Source organism: Centropristis striata, chromosome 23 (assembly GCF_030273125.1).
Source record: "Centropristis striata isolate RG_2023a ecotype Rhode Island chromosome 23, C.striata_1.0, whole genome shotgun sequence".
Classification (NCBI taxonomy): domain Eukaryota; kingdom Metazoa; phylum Chordata; class Actinopteri; order Perciformes; family Serranidae; genus Centropristis; species Centropristis striata.
In genome coordinates this window covers 15,038,864-15,066,447 of record NC_081539.1, presented here as the reverse complement: position 1 = coordinate 15,066,447, position 27,584 = coordinate 15,038,864, and the positions used below count along the sequence as shown (strand labels likewise).

At 39.7% G+C, this 27,584-nt stretch overlaps 2 protein-coding genes across 6 annotated transcripts in view; both read right to left on the bottom strand.

Annotated features, from left to right (window-relative positions):
* Positions 1–22,412, bottom strand: part of si:ch211-285f17.1 (sickle tail protein homolog) — a 122,562-nt gene extending 100,150 nt beyond the window's left edge. For all 5 annotated transcript variants that reach the window (XM_059326714.1, XM_059326715.1, XM_059326716.1 and 2 more), the window contains exon 1: positions 22,147–22,412. In XM_059326714.1, the coding sequence (XP_059182697.1) occupies positions 22,147–22,216 (70 nt within the window). In that variant the 5' untranslated portion in view covers positions 22,217–22,412. The remainder of the gene's footprint in view (positions 1–22,146) is intronic.
* Positions 22,413–24,931: 2,519 nt separating this feature from the next.
* LOC131962156 (OTU domain-containing protein 1) lies at positions 24,932–27,031 on the bottom strand. Its single transcript, XM_059327118.1, has one exon. The coding sequence runs from the start codon at positions 26,851–26,853 to the stop codon at positions 25,501–25,503; it is 1,353 nt and encodes a 450-aa protein (XP_059183101.1). The 5' UTR covers positions 26,854–27,031; the 3' UTR covers positions 24,932–25,500.
* Positions 27,032–27,584: the final 553 nt, after the last annotated feature.

The following is a 27,584-nucleotide window of genomic DNA, read 5'->3' as shown; positions in this document are numbered from 1 at the left end:
GCAACCCCTTTCATACACACATAATAATCAGATTCATTGTTAAAATACAATATATTGATTATAGCAGCTTTTACTACCCAGTGATTGGCTCCTGATGCAGCAGAATAAACACCAGTTTACACAGGGCTGCTGGTGGACTACAAGGTTGGGGTATTTGGGAAGCAACATGGGGGATGGGTGAGTTGTGTACCTCTCTACTGAGGATTAAGGTTGAGTATGTTTTCCAAGCCCTCGGGGGCTGGTTGTTTCTTTCCTACATTCCATCTCAGAGCTCCCTCCCAACCATATCATGAGTCATTACTGACTGTAACATTCACTCAATATCAGCTGCTGAATCAGTTACTGAAGGCACACAACCTCTACAGAAATGCACACATGCACAACAAGCAGCATTAACTACATGGGGACCAGTACTGCAGCAGGTTGGGATGCAAAATACACAAGTTTGAGACCAGGTTGCAACTCTTTTCTGTCATCCTCCATTAGAAAAGCCATAAAATAATCTTTTAATCTACAACTAGAATTGATTTTGTTGATTTTACATTTAAAAAAGCACATCACCGAGAGGCAAACTTGGGCAAACTTGCACCGAGGCTACAGTAAAACTCGACAGAATAACAATTTCTCACCCTAGCAAACAATCAATATTTCATCAGAGACTTTTTAGTAGTTCACAGACTCATGAAATGAACATCTGAATCAGAATCTCTATCTGGAACACATACAGTATTTTAAATTGGTCAACAGCATCAACAAAGACAAACTGTGCTTTTTCTTTCCAATATCAATCCCTTTACTCCCCACTGTAGTTCCCAACTCCCGCATGAAGGAATGCGACTCAAAGGCAGAAAAAGTCTTTAAGGCGACGATGCTTGCTGACAGTTGGGAGCAATTAGTCTTAACACTCAGCTGCTCCCTGGGGAAAGCCACCCAACATGGCACATTATCTGCTGCATTAAGTCACAGTAAATGCGGCGCTGATCACGGCCGTCGTGCTGCCACTCAGTCAACAGGTCAGAGGAGACGGCTGCCCGGTCGGGAGAAGTGCTGTCTCTGCCATTATCATCAACCGTCGCTTAAACAAACAAAGATTGATTGAGGTGAGTCTACAGTATTGTCAACTGGCCTGCGCTCTAATTAAACACAACAACACAGCTTGAAGTTTTAAAGCTGGCACCTTTCCATTTCCAATTCTCTTAAGTATTAGAATTTAGAGGACAATACTACAGCTCATAGATTCAAACATTCACTACACAATTTTTGCTATAATTATGTATTTAAGACTTGGATGGATTGGTCATTTCTTGCTAAAAAAGCATTACACTGACTAACTTAAACTATGATAAATAAATAGTTTTAAAAGAGACACACCACACCAATAACTGATTTTCCAAATTTCACTGAAATCCTTTATTCTTATTGTTGGGATTTTATGCTAACAAAAAAAAGAACACATACATGACAGAAAACTCCAAAGATGGATGTTTTTTTTTTAAAAACAAACACGAATTTCACTCCTTACATAACCTGACTCTTAAATCTTAGATGTTTTGAGCATTATTACATTCACAATATTGAGAGATTGCAACACTGTGCTTTGAAGAAACTTCTGCACCATGCAACAGTAAGATGAAAACTCTGAAAAAATGAATTGTGATGGATTATTTATCTCAACCAATGAATAGGAAGTGAAATGAATAGGAAGGTAGCACAAATTGATCTTAACACTCGTGGTATAATTTAGAAATAATTCACAGTGATATAAAACATCCAAATTTTGTTGTTAACAGGTTAAAACTTGTCTTAAAACACAGGTTACTGACACTAGATGTCAGAAGTGGGATCAAACCATTATTCAAACCATTATTCTGCAAGTCTTTGCATGCAAGTCCCAAGTTCTAAACTTTGAGTTTTGAGTCCTAGAATATAGTCACAATGCACTCTACACCAAGTATTAATACACGGTCACTCATAAAATTGGAATAATTTAGTTGTCAAACACAATCCTCTGTTAATTTCATTTTCATTGTGATATGTTTGGAAGAGATTAATAAATAAAGTTGAGAAGATATAAACTTTATCTGTCGAGAATAAATCACATTGTCCCAATCATTTCATGGAAAGAGGTACAAAATATTTTTATTCCAACTTTATGGGCAACCATGTATATTTATTTGATAAAATAAGTGAATGCTTTCTCAAATTTGTAACATTTGTTAATGCAAATGTGTTAAAAGTCACAAGTCATTGATATTAAAGTCCAAGTCAAGTTTCAAGCCTTTTTTATTTTATTTTGTTGAGTCCTTTGTCATCTAAATTTGACAAAGGACTCAAGTCTCAAGTCATGTGACTCGAGTACACCGCTCTATTAGATGCAGAATCCTCTTAAAGTGACTCTGTCTTAAAGTGTATGCCCTGTCATCTCATTTTGGTGAGCTCCTGTCTCTGGAAAACACGTAGAACCCTTTCTCAACACCGCCCATAAGAGGATTATTGTAACAGATGCTGAAATAGAGAACGTTTTCTCACGGTTCATATCATGCAAGGCAACAAACAGAAGAAATTATAACTATCAAAGAGTCAGTATTGAGTTGTTTTACAGCTTTCAGTGAGAAGGAGTCTCACAGTCTGTGTCATTATGAATTTTTCCTCCTTATGTCCTGTCTCTGGGGCCCCCCTGTGGCCTTATGAATCACTCCTGCTCTTTACCCTCAATGGGACGTGTGAGCATTCACATGCTCAAAAACCCCACACACAGTTAGGAAATGTCTACCTCTAAACTCATATTTTCCTCCAGTTTTCCCCAGAGGCAGTGGCTACGCATTAGGCTCACAGCCCTCGTCCTATCCTTTACGCCTCAGCATTTTAGGAGAGTTTAGCTTCTTATCTGGACAGCCTGTCAAGTGTGTTATTGGAGGTAAACTGAATGCTTCTGCCCGAAGTGTATAAAGGGGATAAAAGGAGAGACAAACCACTGCTCCATTCAGACTGATGTAAATAAGAGGCTTCTCCATTCTCTTTATGGCTTATTGATTTTTAGTTCAATGTCTGGCTGCAGACAGAAACAGAGAAAAGAGGGAGGGAGAGAAAGAAAGTAAGACGGAGAGGAGTTGTTAGCCAATTCTGAAACAGCAGCATCTTGCTGGGAACATAATCAGTGCCACATTAATGGCACTTAATAGAATAACATTTATAAAGGAGAAAAAACACATATTTTCACAAGCAAACATAGCTGCACAGCGTGTCATGATGAAATCAGAGAAACACAGCTAAGACACGTACTGTGAGATAATTCTATTGTTCAGATCTTTATGGTCATAAATAGATTTTTGATTTGTTGTTCACATCGTATATTCCCAAGTTAAGAGACAGAAACAGTGGAATTTTGAACAAAAGATGTTGAAATCTTAGTGTCAGATGTGGTGGGGAAACACAATGAACATGTTCAGTTGCTGGATAAACAATATTACATTATTACAGTGTAGGAATTAAGGAGATGACATTTTCAGAGACAAGTCTGAGCTGTTTTTTGATTCAGCAGTCAAGTGAAAAGCCTGCAAATGCAAAGCCAAAAACATTCGTGACCAAAATATTTACTCGGAAAACAGAAAAAAGGTTAATATATTAAAATAAATACTGAAATGTTTTCTTGCATGGGGAGAAATGGAATATCTCCAAGATGAATAATATAAAAATACAATTTTTATCTTCATCTTCAGAAGAGATCAATTTAACATGATACAAAAACACAAACACATGTGAGCATGCTTTCAGGACACACTGTGAGGACCTGTTAGATCTTGTTGTTGGCATCATGTAAACAGCTTGAGGAGCTAAAGGAGTCTTTTAGTGACTCATATATTATGGACGAGGAACGACCATGTGTTCTTTGCTGGAAGAGCTGCAACTTTGGGTTCCCCCTGCTCCTGGCTCTTTCAAAAAAGGGAAAAAGTAAATGCTTAAAATATAAATCATAAAATCCTGCATGTACCTAGTAAAAGAACTGAATTCAATCCCAGTTTGTTAATCTGTAAATCTAAAACAGATTTGAGGTGTCATGTTTAAAAAATGAACAAAACTGGACTGTGTTTTGAGCCACTAGGAGGAAGCACATGAATGGCAAAATGAAAGTTTGGGCATTCTGAAATTTCAGATCAATGATTAAAATTCAAGTTAAAAGCCTTAAAGGTGCAATGTGTAAGATATGGCCAAAAGTTTAAAGTGAACTAGACGTCTATGTTTTGTGTTGCAAAGATCTACTGAAATGAGCATGCTATTGAGAGCCCAACAAATATCTAAATTGACAGATATAATCTGCCAATATCAGTATCGGTGTATATGCTGTCTGATATGTGCTGTTATGATAACTATATACAATATATAATACAGAAAATGTTGCTTGGCGTGATTTAGAAATGGTGTCAGCTATTCTCTTTTTTTTTTTTAAATAGTCAGCAACTGAACAGTAATTATGTTTATTTGGCTATTTATTTTATTCCTATTTTTCCTTTATTTTCTCTCATCATTTATATAATTGGCTGACATGTAATACATTGTTTGCATAATGTATAACAGTATTAAATATTATTTATGAAAAATAAATGTATTTATTATGTTTGAGAAAGTAGCTTTTTGGGTACTTTTGCATAGTGGTGAAAAATAAGTGCACAATCCACATGAAAAAAGGTCTATTTTTATTCCAACTCAAAATATTATTATTGGTTATCACTGAATTTTTCCCCTCTAAAATCAGTAAAAACCTGTCTTGTAATATCACTTGTACATTGAGAGGTGACAGTGTGTCACTGTAGCATCCAGTCTTTCCGACATAAGTACGAAGAAGTAGAGCTGATCTGAAGGCTCGTCAGGCACAATGAAGGTACACTCGGTTAGCGGCAAACTAAACACAAAGATGAACGACCATTTTTCGCCATCTCAATCACGTGCTTGCAGCAAGACACCCGAGGAAGCAAAATAGAGTCAACACTGGCATATCTTTCCACCACTGGAGACAGCTCTTGGTGAGTAAAGAGTTGATTTGTTGGTTTGATGCTGAACTCACAGTTTCTTGTAGACTGATGAGTAACATCTATATCGATATGGATTTGATGTGGATGTTATCTTGCTAAAACTGAGCTCAGCAAGCTATAATGTAAACTATAAGTCAACACCACACATGAGATAATAAGATAGTAGTGTTATTTTGACTTCCTGACATCTGGTTAAATTTTTTGACTGTAAATTTAGAATGTATGGAGCAGTAGATAAAATATAGATTATGCATTACTGTTAGTACTGCCTATTTGTTTTGAGCATGGTGGCCAGGCATTAGTCATTGTTACTTTAATGAAGAAATTCAACCACATACAAATTTGATTAAGCTTATTTATACATTTGCTATCTTTTATTTTCTTTCTTTCTTGATTTTTTATTTTTTTTATTTCATATAATTATTTTATTCAGCTCAGAGAATGGGAGACATCTTTCAGGACAGTGCAACACTTAATTTCTCTTTGACGTGTGAGAAACAATCTTATATTCTGCTGGAGAATCTGCTCACTGAACGATATGAACCTTAATGTAGTCATGCATGAATTCCTGAGCAGTTAATCTGGCGGTCGTTCAACCTGAAGTATGTAATGTTTTATACTGATGACTCCCTTTCCGCCATAGAAGCTGCAGAGTGTCCAAATTTATGCTCCAAATGGCTATTTCATTTTTGACCTTTAACATGTGAAAATGCCATTTGTCTAAGCGCTCTCAGGGGGATTGTGCATAATCTGTGTGTGTCTGTGTCTATAACTGCATGTGTGCATGTCTGTACGTGTGCATGCTTGCCAAGAAAGTAGATTTTCATTGGAGGTTTTCATGGCTTGAGTCTCTAAATCAAGCTGACAGCTTTCAAATGACAAATTACTGTCCCCATAAATTTGCATACTTCCACTGCTGAATATCATTCCACTCAACATCACAAATGCACCAATCCTTAGCATTATATCATATGTTAGAAATCAGGCCAAGATGAGCATTTGGAACACATGGTGGGAATTTTGCAGCGGCAAAAATACGTCACTCATAACTCACAGGATAGAGGCTTACATAGGTTTATTCGTGTATGACCTCATCTCCAATTTATTGTATATATAAAACCTTTAATTAATTTCAAACTTCTCTTTAATCTCTAGATCTTTAGAACCAATGTCTGCACAGTAGAGATAGATTAGGCCAGCCAGCCATGCAACCATCTACAGATCTTCATTAATGTGGAATTTCTTTCATTCCTGGCTGAGCATCTCCTACATTCCCACACTGCAGCGCAGAGGAGGATTGGCCAAGTGCTTGGATGCGAGATGACACATGAATATGAATGCTTTTTCCAAAGTCACGAGAACAGTGGTGGGCATGAGTTTAAAGCAAGTGACAGCGCCATGAGCTCAAGTGGGCGGAAATGGCTTGGAGTGGGGGGGTTAGAAACTGTTTGAAAAGATTAGAAAGTATCACAGGAAAGTAAGAAAGTAAGAAAAAGTATAGTTTGAGAAAATACAATCTGCCAATTTTAAAATATGTTTTAAAAAGTTTTTAAACATGTCACTTTTTTCTGAACTTTTTTTTTCAAGGATTCTTTGCAAACTTTCTCTGTAAGAAATTCTCACAACTAAATGTGCAACAATCAGAGATCAAGTTTGAAAAAAGAGCAAGGTAATACTTATTTAAAGTGAAATATGTAATTTTTCTGTAATATATTGTGTTGAGTTTTGTACATACATTATCCCAACAAGTTTAAAACTCAAATTTTTTAACATGAAAGTGCTTTATTGAGTGCTTTTGTCAGCTTTAACCACCAGGTGCATTTGTTTTAAAGAGGAGGAGACCTCTGGGGATAATTTGGATCCTGTTAAAAACCTCCTGAACAATGAATACTGAAGGAATCCAAACTCGGAGAAACTGGCTGCAGGTACTACCGGATGCGGTTGGTCCTTATTAAAACTCTGTCTTCATTGCTGTTTTGATTGAGAGGCCCCTACAAGCAGAAATTCCACACTATCATCAGATTTTCAAACCAGTGAAAAGCAGACAAAACAAAAACCAAGGAAATCTCTCAACTGAAATAACTGTATGTGCAAGTTCCAAAAGTCTCAGTGGTCAATGAGCAACAGTGAACTGCAGTGACAGCAAACATCAGCATCCATGTCACAACACAACACAGGAAGTCCTGCAACTTTACACATAAATGCAAGAAGGCAGACGCACATGCACACATGCACAGCCACACAAACACACAAACACACAGGGCTTCAGTCAGCAGCAGAGATCTGCTGAGCTGACAGCATGGGCCTGGGAATACAGGACAGAGATAAGAATCTGACACAAAAGGACACAAAGTGATGAAGACACAAGGAAGGGCACATGAGGGCAGTAAATATGAACCTCTGAATAGGGGTGGTGTAAAAATAAATCAGGGCTAAATAGTTGTTAATGACAGAATGAAAGAACAACAGACAGGGCTAAGAAGGAACCAGTCTTTTATCTCCACTTCTCTTCATTAGAATATGGCCCAAATGCTTCTGCAGCAATAATGAGCTCCAATCTTTATGGCTTTCCTCTATGGCAATAATACGAATTAACAGTCCGAGTCCTCAGCTAGAAATAGCATTGACTTGAGGCTAATTGTAATAAATTGCACAAAAAGTAGCCACAGGCAATTGTTGACAGCCCAGCCTATGGGAAACAGAGAGTTATTCCTAATTTTGCTGTAGGATGAGTGTATTGTCAGGCTGCAACATCTGCCGTTTATCTACTCAATCTCAGGGCCACTTTGGGAAAACGACAGGGTTTTTAAGTGTCACTTAGAAGTTTCCACAACTACTTACTGACAAGAGGAAAAAAGAACTCTTTGACAGGAGTCAGTCACATCCACCAGCAGCCACTACACTGGGTCTTTGTTCCCCAGAGTTAAATACTGGCACTGGCACACATGTTTTTGATTTTGATCAATTTCAGAAGTGGGGTTCGTCTGGCCCGGCCCTCGTCTGACATCTGCCCTGACCCTTTGCCATGTCACAGGTTTGTGTACACACGTTTCAGTGTTTGCGTCCAGGCGAGACTGAGCCTAACCCCCTCGGGTGCGTTTCCTGTGCTGAGTAGCGCTCTCCGTCTCCCGAAGCACACCTCCCACTTCCCAAACGTGCTGATGAAAAGACTTCAGAGGCCCGATTCATCTGCGCTAAGACGTCCTTAATGAACTGATGAACTCACTCCGAGACGCAGAGACGCTCTGGGTGCCGGAGAGGCTGATTAAAGAAAGAAGGGGAGGGAGAGGAGAAAGAGTGAGGGGGAAGGAGAAATGTATAGAGAAGAAGAGGGAAAAAAATCCTCCTCTCTTGAGGTAGAACTGGTCCTTCAATCTTGGCTGCCCCTCTGCTCTGAGTAGGAAGAGGGAGGGGGAGAGGGCTTCGGCCAAAAACCCTTGAGTCTGATCCTCATTAAGAAGTACAAAGAACTTCAAAGACCAACCTCAAACCTCTATCAGTCAGGAGCACCCACAATCCCCATGATATTAAAACTCCCGGGCGCTATTCAGTGTCAAGTTCTGAGGCATGCGAAGGGGCTCGGGTGACTCAGGGGCTGGGGGACTTTAAGGTCCCGAAGGTCAATGGAAAGTTTGAGCTAACTTCTCCACACCTCAGTGATTGATGACGATGACAACTAGCAGCTGTGGGTAGATAAGGGTAACTAGCAGCTGTGAGAAACTGTAAAAGAGAGCCTCTTAATCATTGTGGTACTTTAAAGTTACTTAAACTTCACTTAAATAGGAGAAAGCACTTTCATAAACCTAAGAAATTGCATTCGATCAACAACTGTTTAGTGATATTAACAAGGGTGACTGGTCAGCTCTGCTTTCCACTCACATTTATCCTTTCACTTTGAAGTTGTATCAAGGTCAGTTCTTCATACGTCACTTAATCCTTTCAGCTTTTCCAGTTAGGTTAAGAGCTACTTTCATACTGTACTAGTATTAATATAAAGGTAGAACATCTGAGGATACTGTTAAAATAAGCAGCATGTGCACAGGGGCTGATGTGCTTACTAATCTTTGTCATGGTTAAATATAAATTTTTATCTGAAAAACATAAACTGATTTCTTAAGAAAGGAGGGCCCACAGACAGTGAACCCTAAAATGACGCATGCTGGGAAATATTGTAATATACCAAAACATAATTTGGTGAGTTTAGTTAACACTTACATAAGACTTTAAACCACAGTGAACTAATGGTGGTACACTATTAAAATCGAAACAGTGTGTTGAAAGACGCTAAGCAGTTTCTTATAAATTGTTAACAGTAAAATCCCTCCTGTCGTCTGCAGCTCTAAATCTAATATCTCACTGTGGCTGTTTCCACTGATTTGGTGATAAACACATTTCAGTTCCTATAAACTCTTCACCATAAAAGTCCCCTGTTGTTTTGTTACATAAAAGCTTTTATTATGAAGCAGCAAAATCAGGAAATATTGGGTTTTCGTCAGTAGCAACTTAATGTGACTCTTTTACAGCTGAAAGTGAACATTAAACAGTAAAAGAAAGCAGATATAGTACAAGTACAAACAGCAACTCTAAGCCTAACAACATATGCTTGTTTTAGGTTCAGGGGGAGACCAGGGGTGGAGGCGTGTCCAGCATGTTTTGTCTCCACTCTGGAGATGGTCCACTGTGGGCGGGGCTCCGCATGACTTGCTGTACTAAAACTGGTAATGAAAACCTAAAAAAGGTCGGAGAGGGTTTACTCACTTAGGACAAAAGTGGCAAAAGAAAAGTCCTACTTGTTCTTCAGAGTTAGGTGATAATTCTCCACAGGTTCATCACTTTGACTCAGTGGTGAAATGTAACATTAAGTACATTTACTCAAGTATTGTACTAAGGTACACTTTTGAGGTATATGTACTTTACTATTCATTTTAAGGCAAATATTGTACTTTTTACTCTACTACATTTAGCTGACAGCTTTACTTGCTTTTCAGGTCAAGATTTAACAAAAAAACAATATGATCAATTTAAAGTGATTAGACTTCATCAAAACAGTATATAAAGTAGTTGATCTTTACAAAATTAAAACACTTCTTACAAGAATGCATCAAAAATAATAATACAGTAATATATTTGGAAAATATTTAACAATCTGAGTGGGTCCATTCTGCATAACGAGTACTTTTAATAAAAGAAAATATCAATATCAAGTCCAACTTTAAGTTCAAGATTAAAGATCAGTTGATTTCACTAAGAAAATGTTGATTTTTACAGTGCAGGATGATCTAAGAGTGACTTAACTACCTAACATTATGTGAAAAAATGTTAGCTTTTTGTGAGAAAAGAAGAAGAACAAGACAAAAAAAATCAAGGCGATGCTCTGTCAGTTGTCTGGAGTTACACTGCTGAAGTCCTCTGCTCACCCCAGAGCTGATTAGTTGAGACTGTCAACTCCCTGTACAAATGGACTCTTAACCTTCTCTCATGAGAGGTAACTAAGAGACTATGAGAAGTGCACACCGCTTGGCTCCAGCTTGAAGAGAATATAAATGCTGAGTATACATTCCACCTAGGTGGTCCAAAACATACAGCTGGGTAGACTCAGGTCACAACAGTACAGATGACTGAAGGGTCTTTTTATCATAGACACAGCAGGGATCAAACACACACTGATCACTCCTCTTTCATCTGGTTGGCTGGGACATGATCCCAAAACCAAGGTTTATAACACCCAAAGGCTTGAGAGTTGGCAAAGTTTAAAAACATTCAACTTGAGATCCATGCATGATGCTCATGTGAACATGCATCTGTCTGTCATTATCTAAGTTTACAAGCTGTGGTTAGAAGTGATGGTTCAAACTGAGGACAGCAGACAAAGCCCACGCTTTCATTTATTCTGCTTAAACTGAAATGTCAAACATATCATCTCGTCATTGTTATATCCATTGTGTGCAAAAAGATATTTGCAGCATAAGCACTATGAATCAAAACAGAAGACTACAAAAAGCAGATAAATCTGGAGGACTAACAGAGCGATTGAACGAGAAAAGCGGACAGTAAAAGGACCTCGCTGACCTTGCCAAAAGGTCCGATGATTGCTGCCCCCTTTTTAGACCGCCAGGCTCGGCCATTAAATCTCTTACACAACTGCTGGCCTTTGCAGTAGCTCCTGACAGCCAAGTCTGCATCATCGCGCCGTTCAGCTTCACATACATAACAGAGAGGCAGCACATCATATTTGATTGTTAAATATCACTGAGTCTCACATCCTCGACCACAGCAGCTGTAAGAGCTCTGATAAGCTAATGTGAAAAGGTATGTTAAGCTGCAAAGGGCCGACAACAATCACCACTGTAATCAATCATAATAAAGAATAGGGTCTGTATTGTGCTTCAGATATATTTTTCATTTCTAATTGGTTACATTTGTGCAAAAAAAAAAGGAAAGAAAAGAAGCCAGATTTGTGTAAGCGCTCTATTCATTCTTCAAATCAAAAAGATTGACCTGTAGAGAATGACTGGATTTAAATGTGGTAGAAAAGGCTCTTAATTAAAAAATCTTTTGTCTCTTAGATTACGGTTTGGATCAAAGGATCAACAGCCATTCACTGATGCCAGCACCATACTTATTGGCATGCTGGTATTTCATAGACTTTCCAGGGAGTAAAGTGGATTAGCCTAACTTGACCTGAAAACTCACAGGAAGTGCCAAAGAATTCACTGCACACAGCAATGCCTATGTTCATTTCCTCATTTTCACTTAAAGAATGTTGCTGATAGAGTTTTTTATAAGAAGTTTGCTGATAAAGCAATAGGTTGCTGCTTGTTCTGCCAATCACTTTTCCCTCTTATCATCAAAAATAGAAGTTGCGACCAGTTGGACCGGATAATTTCTGTATGGCTGCAGCTGAAGGTGTTCTGGAAAAAAGTAGCTGCTAATGTGTGCATCACAGAACTTTTCAGCACTTTCTAGATGTGTGCTGTCCTCCCACAGCCCCCTTGCTGTGACCGCACCCAATTGGTGGCGTCCCGTTCCACTTATAAACACCCACTTGTATCCGCGTAGCAAACCTCCCATTTATCACATTGACAGGAGCGGCTTGCAGTTATTGACTGGGAGTGGATTCTTTTCTCATCCACAAGCTCACTTATCAAATTAGATACTGAAGCAAAATGTCTGGAATGTTAAATGAGTGGTGTCAGATGGCTTGTTTTTAGTGAAGTGAGCATATATTAGTAGAAATCAGGAGGAGCTGTTTACCTCTATGAAGTATGTTGAAATACTTACCTTGGGTGTCTTCGTCTGTACAGATCATGTGTCTCAGCAACACATATTTCCCACAGAATATTACTTGATGTTAAAACAACATGAGGACACCCTTAGGCAGATGTAGCAGTGGTTATGCAAATTTATTACAACCTAAAGGAATTGAAATGAGGTTACCACTCCAGGAAGTATCTGCACCCAGCCGAGAAATAGTCCCACACAACTCGGTTTAAGACCACAAATTGTTGTATTTACCCTCTTTTGTATGAGTTAAATAGACTGGATAAAAAAAAGGTAATTCATGAGCTTAAGAGGTGTTGCTGGGTAGATTTTGTTACCTTTGGACAAAACCATGCTAGCAGTTTTCTTTATGCTAAGCTAAGGTAAACCTACAGCTGACTCGCCTCATATTTCAAGATATCCTCACGAACGTGTATGATATCTTAGGAAAATCTAAGTTACCTTACTATATATGTCCGTTCTATTTCACAATCACGCAATCGCTGTTTTGGTTGCCGCTTTAAACATGCGGTTACCGTTGTGAATCAGAACTACTAGTTTGATTTAGGCACCAAAACTACTACTAATAACTTGATTAATGTAAGGGAAAAGATCAGGATTTGGGTTTTAATAATTAACTTTCTTATGTAACTACAGGACACAGTTACGTAGGAGACAAAAGGTGTCGTGGAACCTGACATATCAACAGAATATATAGGTTTACAAAAATATCAATGTTGACTTTTGTCTTTACAAGGGATATGAACAAAGGTCTTGTAACTGAAAGTTCTGTGTTTGTTTGACCCGTCCACCTTCCTCTTACCACGTTAAACATGTTCTCACTTCCGTCAACAGAACCAACGTGAGCTGCACCAGGAGTAGTAGTTCGAGCAGAGCTGACGAAGTATCAGGTTGTAGGAAGATATTTGTGAACAATCATGGTTATAACGTGCATCGTAAAGGGTTGCGATAACAAGCAGAAGTGAAGTGAGAGGGAGAGGGAGGGGGAGAAGATTTTTCAGGAGTGATGATATTACTGCGCCGAGTCGAAGTGCTCCCAATTGCTATTCCGCCATACATTATAGTTATCCTTTTTATCCGCTTAGAAAAGCGCCACGTTTTATTTTGTGTCACCATACTTGGTCGTTTAACTACTCGTGTAGCTGTATTTAAATAGGGAAAACGTGGAGGAGTTTGGTCACTTCTAACTGTCCATCTGTTTGGATCCTAATGAATGAACTGGGCTAAGCTAAGTGCTAGCCAAGTGGCGCCGCGCGCCAGGGCGATTGAGTGCACGCATTGAGACGCAAGAGGTCTGTATCAACTCGTCTTACTTGACCGAATAACATGTTTTAATATGAAAAAACGGTGGAGTGTTCCTTTAAGGGGTGTTTGGAAAGCTGCTGAGTGTTTTGGCTCGGCCCACTAGTTAGTTCCCCTCGGCCTCTGTTCCCATACAGGTACTTTTGTAGCAACTAACCAACCGAGTTCGAATGTGACAACAGACTGATGCAGCAAGCAGTGTTGCCAACTTAGCAACTTTGTCGCTATATTAAGCGACTATTCAGACCCCTCTAGCGACTCTTATTCAAAAAAAGCGACTCGCGACAAATCTAGCGACTTTGTCTGGTGTTATTGGAGACTTTTGGAGACTCGTTTCTACTCTTCTTAACGAGTAGCATGCACCGTCCCAAAGCACTCACAAGCGGGCCAGTCCTCCCGCAGCGGTCTCTCCCAGCTGCAGTCAGCAGAGCAGGACATGTTAACCCCTCAGTGTCCAGTTTGCACCAGTCTGCAAATGATCCTTTCTCCAAAGCCACACCCAAAGCAGCTCGGAAATGTGCCTTTAGTTGCCTCCCTTTGTCACCACCTATTTCCTCCCGTCATAATTATTAGGGCCACTAGAGGTCCTCACAACAACATCATCTAACAACAGAAAGTGTTCATATGGGTGGGAATAAGCTGCATCTCCTGGCTCAATTACTGGGTTATCTACAAAATACAGTGCATTACTTTTAGAAGTATAACAGTGAATGAGAGAAAGCTGAAGAAATACTCCCACAAATAACCCTGCAGCAGACCACAAATTGTTTTTTTGCAAGCAATAATCAGACTTGAAAAATTGTGTTATTAGTGAACCTTAGGCAAGCTGCACGAGCGATTTTTTTGCCTTAATTTATGCTAAGCTAACTGGCAGCTGGCTGGAGCCTCGTGTTTATCGTGCAGATACAGTATGACAGTGGCTTCGCTCTTCTCATCTTATCAAATGAGGATAAAAATGCTCCGTATTTCTCAATGATTACAATGATGACTGCAGACACAGAAGTTCTTTTGTGAAAGTTTTGTGTGTGTGTGTGTGTGTGTGTGTGTGTGTGTGTGCGTGCGTGTGTGCGTGTTTGTCAAGGCCGACCTCTGTGGCAGTGACCCAGATCTTTTGATTGATTTGTAAAGTCATTAAAATCTCAGCTGGCGAATAAAAGACTCGATGTCGTCAGCATGAAGTTTGAAGATAAGCCTGAGATAAGACTAATTATCAGGTGCCCCCACACACACACACACATATATATGTATATATATACACACCAAGACACACACTTAATATTAAGCATCAACGCACAACCTCACTCAAATAAACACTGCCTAATTTTCTCCCCCACATACCTATTTGATATTTTCCTTTGAACATGACCTCGCTGCAGCATCAAAGGAGAGGCTATTTGACTTCTCACTCATCTGTGTCCAAGTCAATTTTTTGTTCCCGTTGCTGCTTTGAAAAAACAATGTCATCGAGGCCGCCATCACGCATCATTAGTGCTTGAGAAGAGCATGCAGAGAATGTTATTACACCCTGTATCTCGACAGCACAGAAATACAGCCAGATTGTCTCTAATCACCAATAAAGAAGCGCAGATATTTCAAGACCACTGCTACGGGCGGATGAATGACAACTGTGCGGAGAGCTGTGGCACCCTTTGGGAGTCATCATTTTAACAGTGTACATTCCCATCTGTGTATTATCAGGCCTTAGATCCTTCCAGACTTAAGATGACTATAAAAAAGATAGAAGTGTTTGTTTACTCCTCAGCTGATTCCACAGGCAACAAAAGAGCTGCAGTGGGAATGACAATGTTGTGGTGTCTACAGGCGCTGTGAGTGAGTTCAAGCTCAGCTGCAGCAGCCAATAAGGAGCCTTAAGTGCTTGTTGCTGAGAGGTCTGTTTGTCACTTGTTGCCGCCGAACAGGTGAACTTCATATCCCTATTCTTCACAAAACAGGCGGCAAAGTTTTGCACCGACGTTATGTGTTCCTTTAGCTCTACTGCTGTTTGGAGAAAACTATAGATAGTTCATCACGTCTTCTTCAGGAAGGAACCCAGGAGGGGGAATCAATTAGAAAGAGAAAAAAAACAGAATTAAAAAAAAAGGAAAACATCTGGTTCCTCTCCACATAGCACCGGCATCCCGCTGCGGAAGAGACAAGAGAAGTCAGGAGAGGGTGGATAATTCATTAGGCACGCAAAGTTTCATGATGCATTGCCATTCAGTGAGACATAGATGATGACTCAACCAGGAGTTATTTTAGCCACAAGATACCATCCACTCTGCACTATATTACATTCTTATTGTAAATCTCTGTGACGTTTCAACTTTTTCTTTTTTTTGTCTTTTCAAAATACCATCTCCCTTTGACATCCTTGCTTGAGAACGACCTTTATGTTAACTCTCCTTTCTCACAAAGGCTTGATGACGGCACAAAATGTCAGAAGTCAGAAAATAGTATGCAGAATAGGCCAAAGAAAAACACAGCACTTTCACTAGTGAGTGTGTAACATTAGAGTCAGATATAGTGAATAAAGTGCCTGTAAAGATATGAAAAGGTCAGCAGAAAATGGATTAAATGTGAAAGTGCGGGAGATTAACTACACACTAATATATTTTAAAAGATGTCCTTGCAGTATATTAAACAATTCTGGAATGTCTGTGAGCCTTTTTATTTTATCATTAAATGACCTTTTCAGCATAATAGTCTTAATAAATTCAAAGAAACTACAGGATAATAATGAATCAACACTAGCTTCAACAAGTATGAAAGCTCAGGAAATACTTGTAAGCTTATTACACTGAGATATCGTTGCACCAAACCTCATGCAGACAGGCTCTGTGATCCACTAGAGTCTCACGCCTGAAAGTATGTTCAGTATTCAAGCAACACAAAACAACCCAAGGTTACTGCCTTTTATCAGAGAGCGACATCCCCAGTTAACGCTAGAATAAAAACACCATATTACTCTTGGGCACAGAAGGCTACAGCGTACCCTTAAATCTTTGTCTTTTACACTCTATGGGAACTTAAGAGCCCTTAAGGGACAGGCTCTTAATCCGCTGTGAAAACAGCTGTTTAGCGTCTCAGGGGTCTGGCTATTTCCAGAAGGATCATCTCAAGTGCCTATCCAGTGTGATCAGCATCTTCGATGGGACAGACAGCCTACCAACCGTGACATTTCACACCTCACACAAGTGGACGGCAACTAACTAAAAAGATTACATTAATAGCAATGAGTGAACTATGAATAGAAAATATGTTTTAGGAAATTAAGGCCATGCTTCATCCTCACCTTCATGACTATTTTGATTGGTTTTCACAGAGAATTATAAGCTGAGAAGACAGCACACGCCCCTGTTTTCTAAAGCTTTACACTGGCACAGACACCACTGCATTCCTGAGCTGCTGGTAAAGAAGCACATTGTGTGATTATCATTCTAACACAGCATCTGCCATTTCCAGGAAATCTCATATCATAGCATGCAGCCATGTTTAGTGTTTCTCGTGGACATCCTGACAAAGAGACACCGATAAGTGATTGCAGTGATGCAGCCTTAAAGGGACAGTCTGTATTTTTTGAAGTGGGGTTGTATGAGGTACTTATCCATAGTCGGTGTATTACCTACACTGATGGTAGTCTACATGCCTTCAGTTTGGAGAAGCAGGCAGGAGTACTAGTGCAGAGGCTAAGCAATATATATGCTGTGGATGGGGGCAGCAGCTAAATGTATTTTAGCCACCTACAAAAAAAACCCCCATCAGTTTAAGTGTACGCCATATTTATATTATTTTTCACCAAGTTACCTAGTCATCAGACAGCCCTGTTTGAGTTTACATGGAGTGAAAACTTAAGCCATTATCTATACTCTGGGCAAAGCCACCAGACTTCATTGACAAAAACAGTAATTTTACCTCACAGGACATGGGAGTTGCTGTTCTCCCGCTGCCTCGATCATTTAGTTTGTTTGTGTTATCCTGTGACCTTGGCATTTTAAATGGTTCGGGGATTCAGCACTGTATACCACCATCTACTGTAGGTAATACACTGCCTATGCATAAGTACCTCATGTAACCCCACTTCAATAAATCTGAACTATGCCTTTAACAATTGTGAAGTGTAAACTCAACTCAATGTTACTGTCACTGCAAGGTCTCCAATTTATTATGATAGACTGTTCCTTTATAAGTTTGTTTTGACTCCTTTTTTATTTTTTGCATAGCACTTTGATGCTATAAGACATTTGATGTTATATGACAAATTCCTAGGCAAGTAACAAATTATGTGTTATTTCAGAACTGCTTATTAAAAGAAGGTCAGGCAAGGTATTCCAATATGCAAATACATTTTATTTTTAATGCACCCAAGATGCCACTCAGCTGTGTTAATTGAAAGCTGCTGTGACTTTTAACACAGTCAGACTTACGCAGAGCATAGAAGTTACACAAACAACTTGCTTGATCTGCTTGTTGTTGTGTTGCTGTGAAAATACTGTCACCACCAATAACATGCATGCAAATATCTAATTTACTGCGGTGATGAGGTAAGAGGGAACTCGAGTTGTTTACTGGACAGGTGTGACCAGACACTCCCAGACAACAACACTTCTCAAAACCACACGGATGCTTGGAATTTGATACATACCAATGTAAATGTGTGGGTTTTAGTGTTTAAAATGATATGTTCCAACTTGTCTTCATACCGATACAGACAGACAGAGTTTGCCTTTTTTTTATAACAACATATATGATGGTCTGTTTTGACAGTAAAATGTTTGCATGGTTGCAGTTTTAAACAAAACTCTTCTACAGTCAAGTGCTTAGCATTGTGAAACAAAACTACTTGGTTAGGTTGAGAAGAAGAGTATAGCTTGCGTTGAAATAAGTAGATGATACTGTTAAGACAACTGACGTTGTGTATGCACGTAATGTAACAATGGTTAAAATAACTCAGTGTTGACTTTATGTTGCACATGGAACATGAACCGTGGCCTCCTGGATGAAAGTCCTGTTTGTTGGACCCATCTGAAAAGATCTGAACAAATTAAAATATTTGTTTGATGAGTGATTATGATTTTAATTTTCTAAAACTCAAGCTGACATCTCCAAATTGCTTGTTTTGTCTGATCCAAAGTTTATAATGCACAGTAAAAGCAACAAATCCTACCAATAAGGAAGCACAAACTAGGTGCCATTTGACAGTTTTGCTTAATGAACGACCTTGAATAAATGATCAATTTAATTAATCGATGATCAAAATCGTGGCGGGTTTATTTTATTTTTCTGTTTACTGACTGATCAATTCATTGAGTTATTAAACTAACAAAATATCATAAGTGATGACATAATCTCATACATAGACATGCCTGTGTATTAAAGGCAAAGTGAGGTTCCATCCCACATGAGATGTGACAGTCTACAAGCAGATGGCTCTTGAAAGGGGGTTGTGGGATGACAGAAAATTTGGACTCACAACAAGTCTATTTGATTAAATTGGCTTGTGGACAAAGAAACATGACAGCCTTGAATTAATGGAGAAAGACCTATGGAATGAACTCCAGCAACAATATCAGAACTTCTTGGCAGAGAGCAGGAGAGATTTAAGCTGTTTCTTCTGAAGTCAAAGTTAGTGACTTGTGTTGGATGTGTAAGTGCTCCACCCAGACTGATGGGAAAATAGAAGATGATATCTGCGTTCTGCCATCCAATCAAGGCTACACGACTTTAACAGAACCTGTTGACATAATCTTCACATGTCACTGGAAACCTGAGATGATAAACACCACAGCTAAGAGTGCAGCTGTCCGGGATGTAGAACAGCTTACTGAAAGACATATCACTGTTTTACTCAGTCAATGTGCAGCTCTACAGACATGGTTGGATTACTGAATGGATCTACCGAGCACAGGCCCAGGGGCCCCCTGGCCTTCACCTATAAAATGTCACTGGAAGAGATGCATACCAACCATGAAGAGACTGAAAATGACCACAAACAGACATAAAAAGACTACAAAGAGACACAGAGACTCACAACGACTATGAAAAGGGGCAGAACGAATACAAAGAGACTAAATATTATGACAAAGTGACATAAAACAACTACAAAGAGACACCAAATGACCACAAAGAGACACAAAACCACAGAAAGATGTGTAACTACAACAAACTCAACCTTTCACAGACATGATGTTAGAAACTCAGAAACAGACACTATTGCTCACACTTTCCCTCTTTATCTGTAATTCTTTGCGACAGATTTTAATGCAACCTATTGGGAGAAAGGTTAAACTAATAATCTGCCACTCTCATATCTAATTCTCCTCATTTTGCTACACCTGGAAAACACATTCAACATAAAACCTGTTCATCAAAGCCTATGGGCATTCCTGAGAAACATCCTTTGGCACACAGCAATTTATGTGTTTTTCTGTGCCAGCAGCAGCCACAGCAAAGAAAAGTTGGGAGACAGAATGAGCTACGACAGCCACCATGGGTAAACAGACAGAAAGGAGGAGCACAGTTAAAAATGATAACTTTATCAATATAAAATAACCTTGATAAGGTTGTCCCAGTTATTCCCATTGTTTGAGATAGAAAACACAACAACGGCTTGTTCCTGCTTTAACTCAAATAAAAACCAGAATCACCAACACGAGTGGGTTATTTGACAAACTCTCTGTGGATTTCTGTCTTTGTATTTTTGTAGTCGCTTTGTGTCCCTTTGCAGCTGTTTTGCTTCTTTTTTGTAGTTGTTTTGGTCTAATTGTAGTCTTTATTGTGTTTTTGTAGTATTTCTTTGTTTCTTTGTGGTCATTTTGAGTCAACCTGATTGGGATATGACCCTTTGAGTGACATTTTGCAGGTAAATGCAAGAGGAGCCTCTGACAATTTGGGCCTCTGTGTCAAAGCCCAGTATGGGCCCGTTCAGTTATCTATCCATGCACAAAAAAAGCTGCTTTGACCAACAAACTACTCACATCTGCTGTAGTATTCCCTCTCGGCGACGCCAACATCATTACCTATTAAAGCAGTCTGAAAATTAAAGTAGGAGCCATTGAATTTGTATTTCAGGTGTCTAATATGATGAATGAGCATTAAAACCTAGCGATCTATCCCCGAGAGGACGATAAAGCCAGCAGCTGGGCCTTGAACCAGGAATGGTTGTGAGGTAGCGCAGGTGAGAATTGTGTGTGTGTGAGTGTGTGTGTGTGTGTGTACATCAGAGAGAGAGACAGGGAAGAGACTGAAACTTGACCCCACTGTCACTTGCATCTGGACAGCAGAAGAAACGGATGGGCTGAGTCAGAATGTGTGCTTTCCTGCTGAATCGCTGTTCTGTCCCTCCATGCACCAACCAGACATGGCCTGCATACAACCTGAGCTTGACCTGCACACAACATCAGCACTTTTAAACCCTGCTGCTCGTGTGCACGTTTGTGACTGACTGCCTACACCAAAAATAAGAAAAAAGAATCACATCAAACTGCTACAGCTGCCATCATAAATACAAATATATCACAAACTTGCACATGCGCTGTCATGGACCCAGAGTGCTGTAAAAGCACCTCTGGGGGGCTTTGCAGCAAACTGGCAATTTTCCATTGCGTCCTTGCTCACGTGTCCTGTCACTCAACCTGTCACCATGGAGATGAGCTCAGCTTCTCTGTGTCTCGTGCTGTGGAGCATACACTGCAGCACGCAGCAGCAAAAGGCGGGCACGGCCGACTCCGCCGCACCTCACATGCAATCACATCTTTAAGCCATCACTTGTGCAATAAAAGCATGAAAGCCCTCAATGTGTTGCTCCTATATAACAGCCACTAATGTGTTATTTCAGACTGTAGGATGCAGTGAAGTGGTCACTAAATGCATCTCAAGGTGAACATCACCTCACTGAGGCAGCATGAGTGTTACACTCGCTGTGGATAAAAAGTTAGCAGCAGCACATAAAGGGCAACTGCCACTTCAGATAAGCATAGTACTGAATGGGATCACAGCACTGATGAAGGTTCACAGTGCATGGCAGGTGAGAGGTCATCACCACCACAGCAAACCAGTCACGCATAGGGAACATATGCAACATACATGTTGTACATGGGTGAAGCAATTATTACAGCTTTTGCTTGAAAATTGGAAGACATGATGAAGAACAACCATTATAAAAACCTAACTTTAATCATTTCTCTTGGCTGTGTTTTTAATGACAAACTATTTTGGCATGCTCAGAAGTATAATCATCTAGTCAAAGGTTTATGGAGCATAACTGTTTCCCTCCACACAGCTGAGTTGCGTATAATTACTTAAATTATGGCCACATTTGCCAAAATATGAGAGGAAAAAAGGAAAGAAAAACACATATTTCAACTCTTCTTGACTCCTAGCCTGCATTAATACAACACTACTAAATATGAAGTTACTATGAGATTATTTCAACATTAAAATAAGTCAAAAACTTAACTAGTTTCCCACATACATGGCTGGTGAAATGAATGAAAAGGTGGCAGTCAATATTCCAGAGCTCAATATGTTTCCTTACTGTGAAATTTGGGACTTCCTTTGTGCTCACTGGGAGGAAGGTCCGCGAACTGCACCCGGTGTCCCGACATGTCCGATAGCACCTCTCAGGTCAGAGCCACGCGACCGCCGACTGGGTTCTCTGTTCTCCGGGTTTGTTTCAAAGTATCCGGTAACTTCCGGGCAGGGTGGGGGGTGAACTGCGACGAGATGACCGCGTCCCGTTGCTGTCGGCTGGTGGGAATCCTTCACAGCCACACTACACACCGGTGGGGAGCGTCTGTCATTGACTTTCCCTCTGCTCTGCTCCCTGTGTGCCTCTGTGCTGACTGTGTGCCAGTACTGCGGTGAAGCAGCCCGCGCGGTCCACTCTCACCTGCCCTCTGCTCCGGAGCACACTTTACGGTCCATACGGGACACAGTGGAACAGGGAAAGGCACTCTCAGTGTCTCCTCCTGCATTAAAAGCAGATAAAACTTTTTTTTTCACCCTTAGTGTCCACATGACTGCAAGGTTACGTCATCACTGTAAAGCTTTCAGGGGAAAAGATACATAATAACTCAATAATAGTAAAGTTTAAGTAGAAAACTGAATATAAACTGATGCTTTATTGATATAAGAGCATATTGCAGGGAAATACATTTTCAAGTTAGCTAAAGATAGGAAATTGTCACAAAGTTTTTAATCAGTTGGGCAAAAAAATAATTAATTAAAAAGTTCAAAAACAGTATCCAATTATCTTTAACTGCAAAAAATATACATTTTTTCTTAAAATCAGAGGTCGAAGCCATTTACTCAATGCAGTAGGTCTGACTGTAATCACTTGGAAAAGGAACACAAATTCCCCTAATAATGAAGTAGCTTTGTCAAAATGTACATGGGGGGCTACAATGCCACCTACTGGAAGAAAAGCGCAACGATCAAAAGTATGCAGTATGCACAGCTGCTGTACAAACTACTGTGTCATAAATGACACATGCGGTTTTAAAAGTTACAACACAGCTGATTCACTTCCTCTCTGGAAAAATCTTTTAAAAAAAAAAAAAAAAAAAAAGAAAGGTTATTGTACTAGGGTTACTGGTGATCCATGTCATACTCAGGCTCAGTATCACAAGGCACATTCTTTATTAGGTATAATTCTAATGTTTACCTTTCCTCTCATGAACCTTTTTATATATATTTTTTTCATACAAACTTCAGTCACATGTCTGAGAGGCCTACTTTATATTTATATATGACCTTTCATTGGGTTGTGAAAAAAAGTCCTCTTTACAAATAAATGTTATTTTGTATGAAGGATTTGCAATTAAAAAAAAGTAATGTTCAACCACCTGATAACTGAAAGAGTTTAATAAGAGTAGAACACATCCCCAGGAAGGAGGTATAAGAAACTTGACGTTTAGCAACAAAATGTGTGCAGATTTTGTCAAATGTGCGACAATGCCTATTGTTGGATCAGGATATATCAACTGACCATACTGTGACAAATCACAGTTTAAACCTATTCAATCTAACCAGTGAGTAAACCACTGCAGATTCAAAATTGGAGGCTATTTGGTTTAAAAATGGTTAAAACATTATGCAACACTGTGGGAACATGAACTAAATGGTAATAAATAAAAAAAAGTTTTAATCATTTAATTCTTCTTCTCTGGGAGCCATAACTATTTCATGTAAATAATACATTTGAAATGACCATTATTGATGGAAGGAAGAAAAATTTCAATATCACAGGAGATTCCAGTCTTTTGAATGGACGTGTATATGAATCCACAGTACAAAGCCTTATATACTGAGGAAAGGTAACTGGTGGACAGCGTCTTTGATAAGAAACAAAATAAATCTTTTTAAATATGTTTACATTTTTTCTTTCATGAAAGGTTATAAAACTGTCAAATTTCTCATTTATTTTAAGATGCTTTCATGTTCTTTTCATGATGTTTTTATGTAAATCAACCGACTGTAGCACTGTGACAAATTTCTCCTCTGGGGCAATAAAATTCACTATCAGCTACTCTAAGTAAAATGCTAAAAATGAAAACATTGTAAACCAAACAACATAAAGGGGAGAAAACACTAAGTTCCAAAAACTCACTTTTCTGAATAAACAGCGAACAGATAATTAGAGTCCAGACAGTGAGCAGAATATTTCCCCTTTAGAATACTAAAACAGAGCTAAAAAGAGAGGAAAATATAGGGAAAGCATTCACCACGTGGCCAAAACCAGTACGTCAAATGAATGATAATGTTGTAAGTAAGCAGCTGTCTTCTAACAAATTCACCACATGAACTTCAAATGTGATGTGACAATGTTTTGTTCACAGCTTTCCTCCAAGAAGCTGAAATGATCCATTATTGTAAAAATATATTATGGCAGAAACCAAAAATTAGACATCCATACATTACAGTGACACTGCCCTTTAGTGTTATATAGTGAGTGTACTTTACAACTTTCAACTTCTATACAGCTTTGACACAGGCAGGTGTCCTGTGATCTGTGTGCTGAGACCACCGTCACTTAATACACTGAGTTCTGCAGTCTGACCTGAATGAGAAGGCACAGGCTCCTGAGTCACTGCATGGAATAAAGTCCAAACATCACAATTCACTTTAGGACAGCAGCAGGTGGAGGATGAGTACCAGCCTGCCTCGCTGCAGTTTAATAGATGGATCCCATTACAGGACGCACAATTCTGCACCCAAGATGCTGTAGATGACATCATCATTGTGATACATTTATGTGAATCTATGTAAGAGGCAGATAATGAAGCAATGAGCATGAAAATTAAACATGAAATCACTCCAAATCAGTTTTCTTCAAAACTTTATTTTGAAATATTCTGTCAAAAGCCTAAAAATAAGTGGAATAACAGAAGAAGAACCATTGCATTGTTCTCACAGACACAAATCAAACTCTCTGGAGTCGTCTGACAGGACTTTTGTGCAAAAGAGAGTAGCTATACAGGTATTAAACAGTAGCTATGGTAACAAATTGCAAACCATGTTGCTCTGTAATTGGCAATAGCCTATACAAAGCACGAACATGATAGAAAAATAAAAGGTCTGCCAATAAAAAGGCAAATAAATACCCAAAAGCACTTCCAAGTACAATAACTGATCAACATTAAAGAAGTTCAGTCATGTCAACATAACCCAAACTATCAAAAAACAGGCTCACACACTTTCAAACACTTTCAGAAACCACTGCCACTAATTTGGCAACACTTGTATATACAAAAACCAAAGTATGTGCACTGCACTTTCTCTCATGATATACATCTTATAAAAAATCATTTCAAGCATGTAGAAACCAAGCAGAACCAGTTGTTCTGCATTCTACTGTGTCAGTGTGCATCCTCAACATTCAGTATTTCTTTCACGCAGATCCATTTTGCTCAATGTACATTTTGGATAAAGAGGCAGCCATCGACTTTGCCAGTTCCTCATCTCGTTTTCTCTGCATCTGTGAGTGCCTGCACCAGTCCTCGTACTCTGGGTTTGGGTGACACTTGTCCAGAAGGACGTCGTAGTGACCGTTGCTCAGCCAGCTCAGCCAGATGGCAGCCTTGGAAGCATCCTCCTCCCCGAGATAGTGCACCATGGTGGAGACGGTGGGGCTCTCCAGGCTCCCTCCCGTTGTCAGGTGGATGTTGACATTCAGCATCTGGCTCATGGCGAGAAGCTCAGGGTACCCAGCCCAGGCCCCATCCTGCGCCGCGTTGATCAGGAACTCTCCTACATCCCCTTCGATGATGGGGTTGAACTCATCCAAGTGGTCAGCGATGTGGTGCACCGTCTGCTCCCTCAGCTCCCCATGTCTCGCCTGGTCCCCGTAAGTGGCTTTGCACACAGCTCTGTACAGACAGTTGCCATCTGGAATGATGTGGTACCTGTATTTAAGGCTCTCCTGGAGGTATTTGTTTTGTTTCTCCACTTCAGCCAGGTACCGTGTGACTTTGTTGTTGATTTCCTCTCTCTCCTGGCATCTCTGTGGATGGGACTCCTGCAGAACGCTGAGCTCGAAGGCCCGTCTCTCATCTGATGCAGCTTTGCAATTGCTCAGATCTCTAAAATCTTCTTTTATGAGGTCCTCGGGCCGATCTGCTCTGGAGGGAACTAGTTCCTCTTCATGTAATAAGTCCCATCCATTGCTTCTGAAGGGGGCATTAGTCACTGAAACCGTATCGTCCTCACTTGAATTTCCAACCACCCTCTTGTTTTCTTCTGTTTTGGGTCTACAGATGTTGCTTTTGAAAAGGTGATTTCCAACCAGCTCTGGGCAGTCAGGAAAAAGCTCATCAGTGCCATTTCTGAGATGATCTATCAAGTCCACAATCACATCAGAGTTATCACAGAGGATACTTTGGCCATTATGTGGGTCAGGAGAGGGTGGTTTAGTCTTGGACTCCCTCATTACATGTACAGGCACAGACCTCTCCACTCCATCAGGTCTGCGGATTAATATCTCAGCAGTCGAGGTGAAGTAAAGTGGCCTCCTAGATGAAGCTTCGTAACATGAAAAAGCAGGCATGTTTGCGGAAGAAGCAGGCTCTTTTACCGGATCCCCGTTGGTCGTTGAAGTTGCGCCTGGTTGTGTTAATCCTGGATTATGAGCCTCAGAGGAACTCGGAGTTGTCCCGTTCAAACGCTCAGATCCGGTCAATAAAGTTATTGTAACTTTGCGAGACGACCTCGGGTAGTGTGTCAGCGCACTGTTGTACAACTGCATTTTGAAGGAGTCCTTTATACTGAACGGCGCAGCCCGGCTGTTACGGAAAGATGACAACAACGTCTAAAAATACGCTCCATGTCATCAACAACAGCAAAGTTGTAGGGAACGTTTCCATGGTCCTGGTCCTGCTACCATTGACACTCAGAGACGAGGAGACTGTCCACTTTAGACCTGTTGCGTCATTTGCTGCTGGGGTGCCTCCCTAATTTTAGACTTCAAACTGTAACAAGACACGGGCTGCTTTAAAAGTGTCAAGTCTGACCGGATGAAACCCATACGTTTTCCGTTTAAATATTTTCTAAATAAAATCCTTATCGACGACACACGACCACCAAGTTTTGTTCTTGTTGCTTGTTTTTTTAAAAGAAATACTCCTACAATCTTCTTTAAGAAATAACTGTCATTTGTTAAAACACGGCTGCATAGTAGTCAGTGGTGGAATGTAACCAAGTACATTTTCTCAAGTACTGTAGCCTACTTACAGTACAATTATGAATTACCTGTATTTTACTTGAGTATTTCCATTTTATGTATCTTTATACTTCTTATCCTCTACAAGTCAGGATTTAACATAAAGCAACATGATTCATTTAAAGTGATTAGACTTTTTTTTTAAATGAAACCTCATCATAGTATATTAAGTGGTTAAAATGAGCCATATCTTTACAAAATTAAAAGGCTGCTTACATAAATGCATTAATGCAAATAGGCCTACTCTAAAACTATAT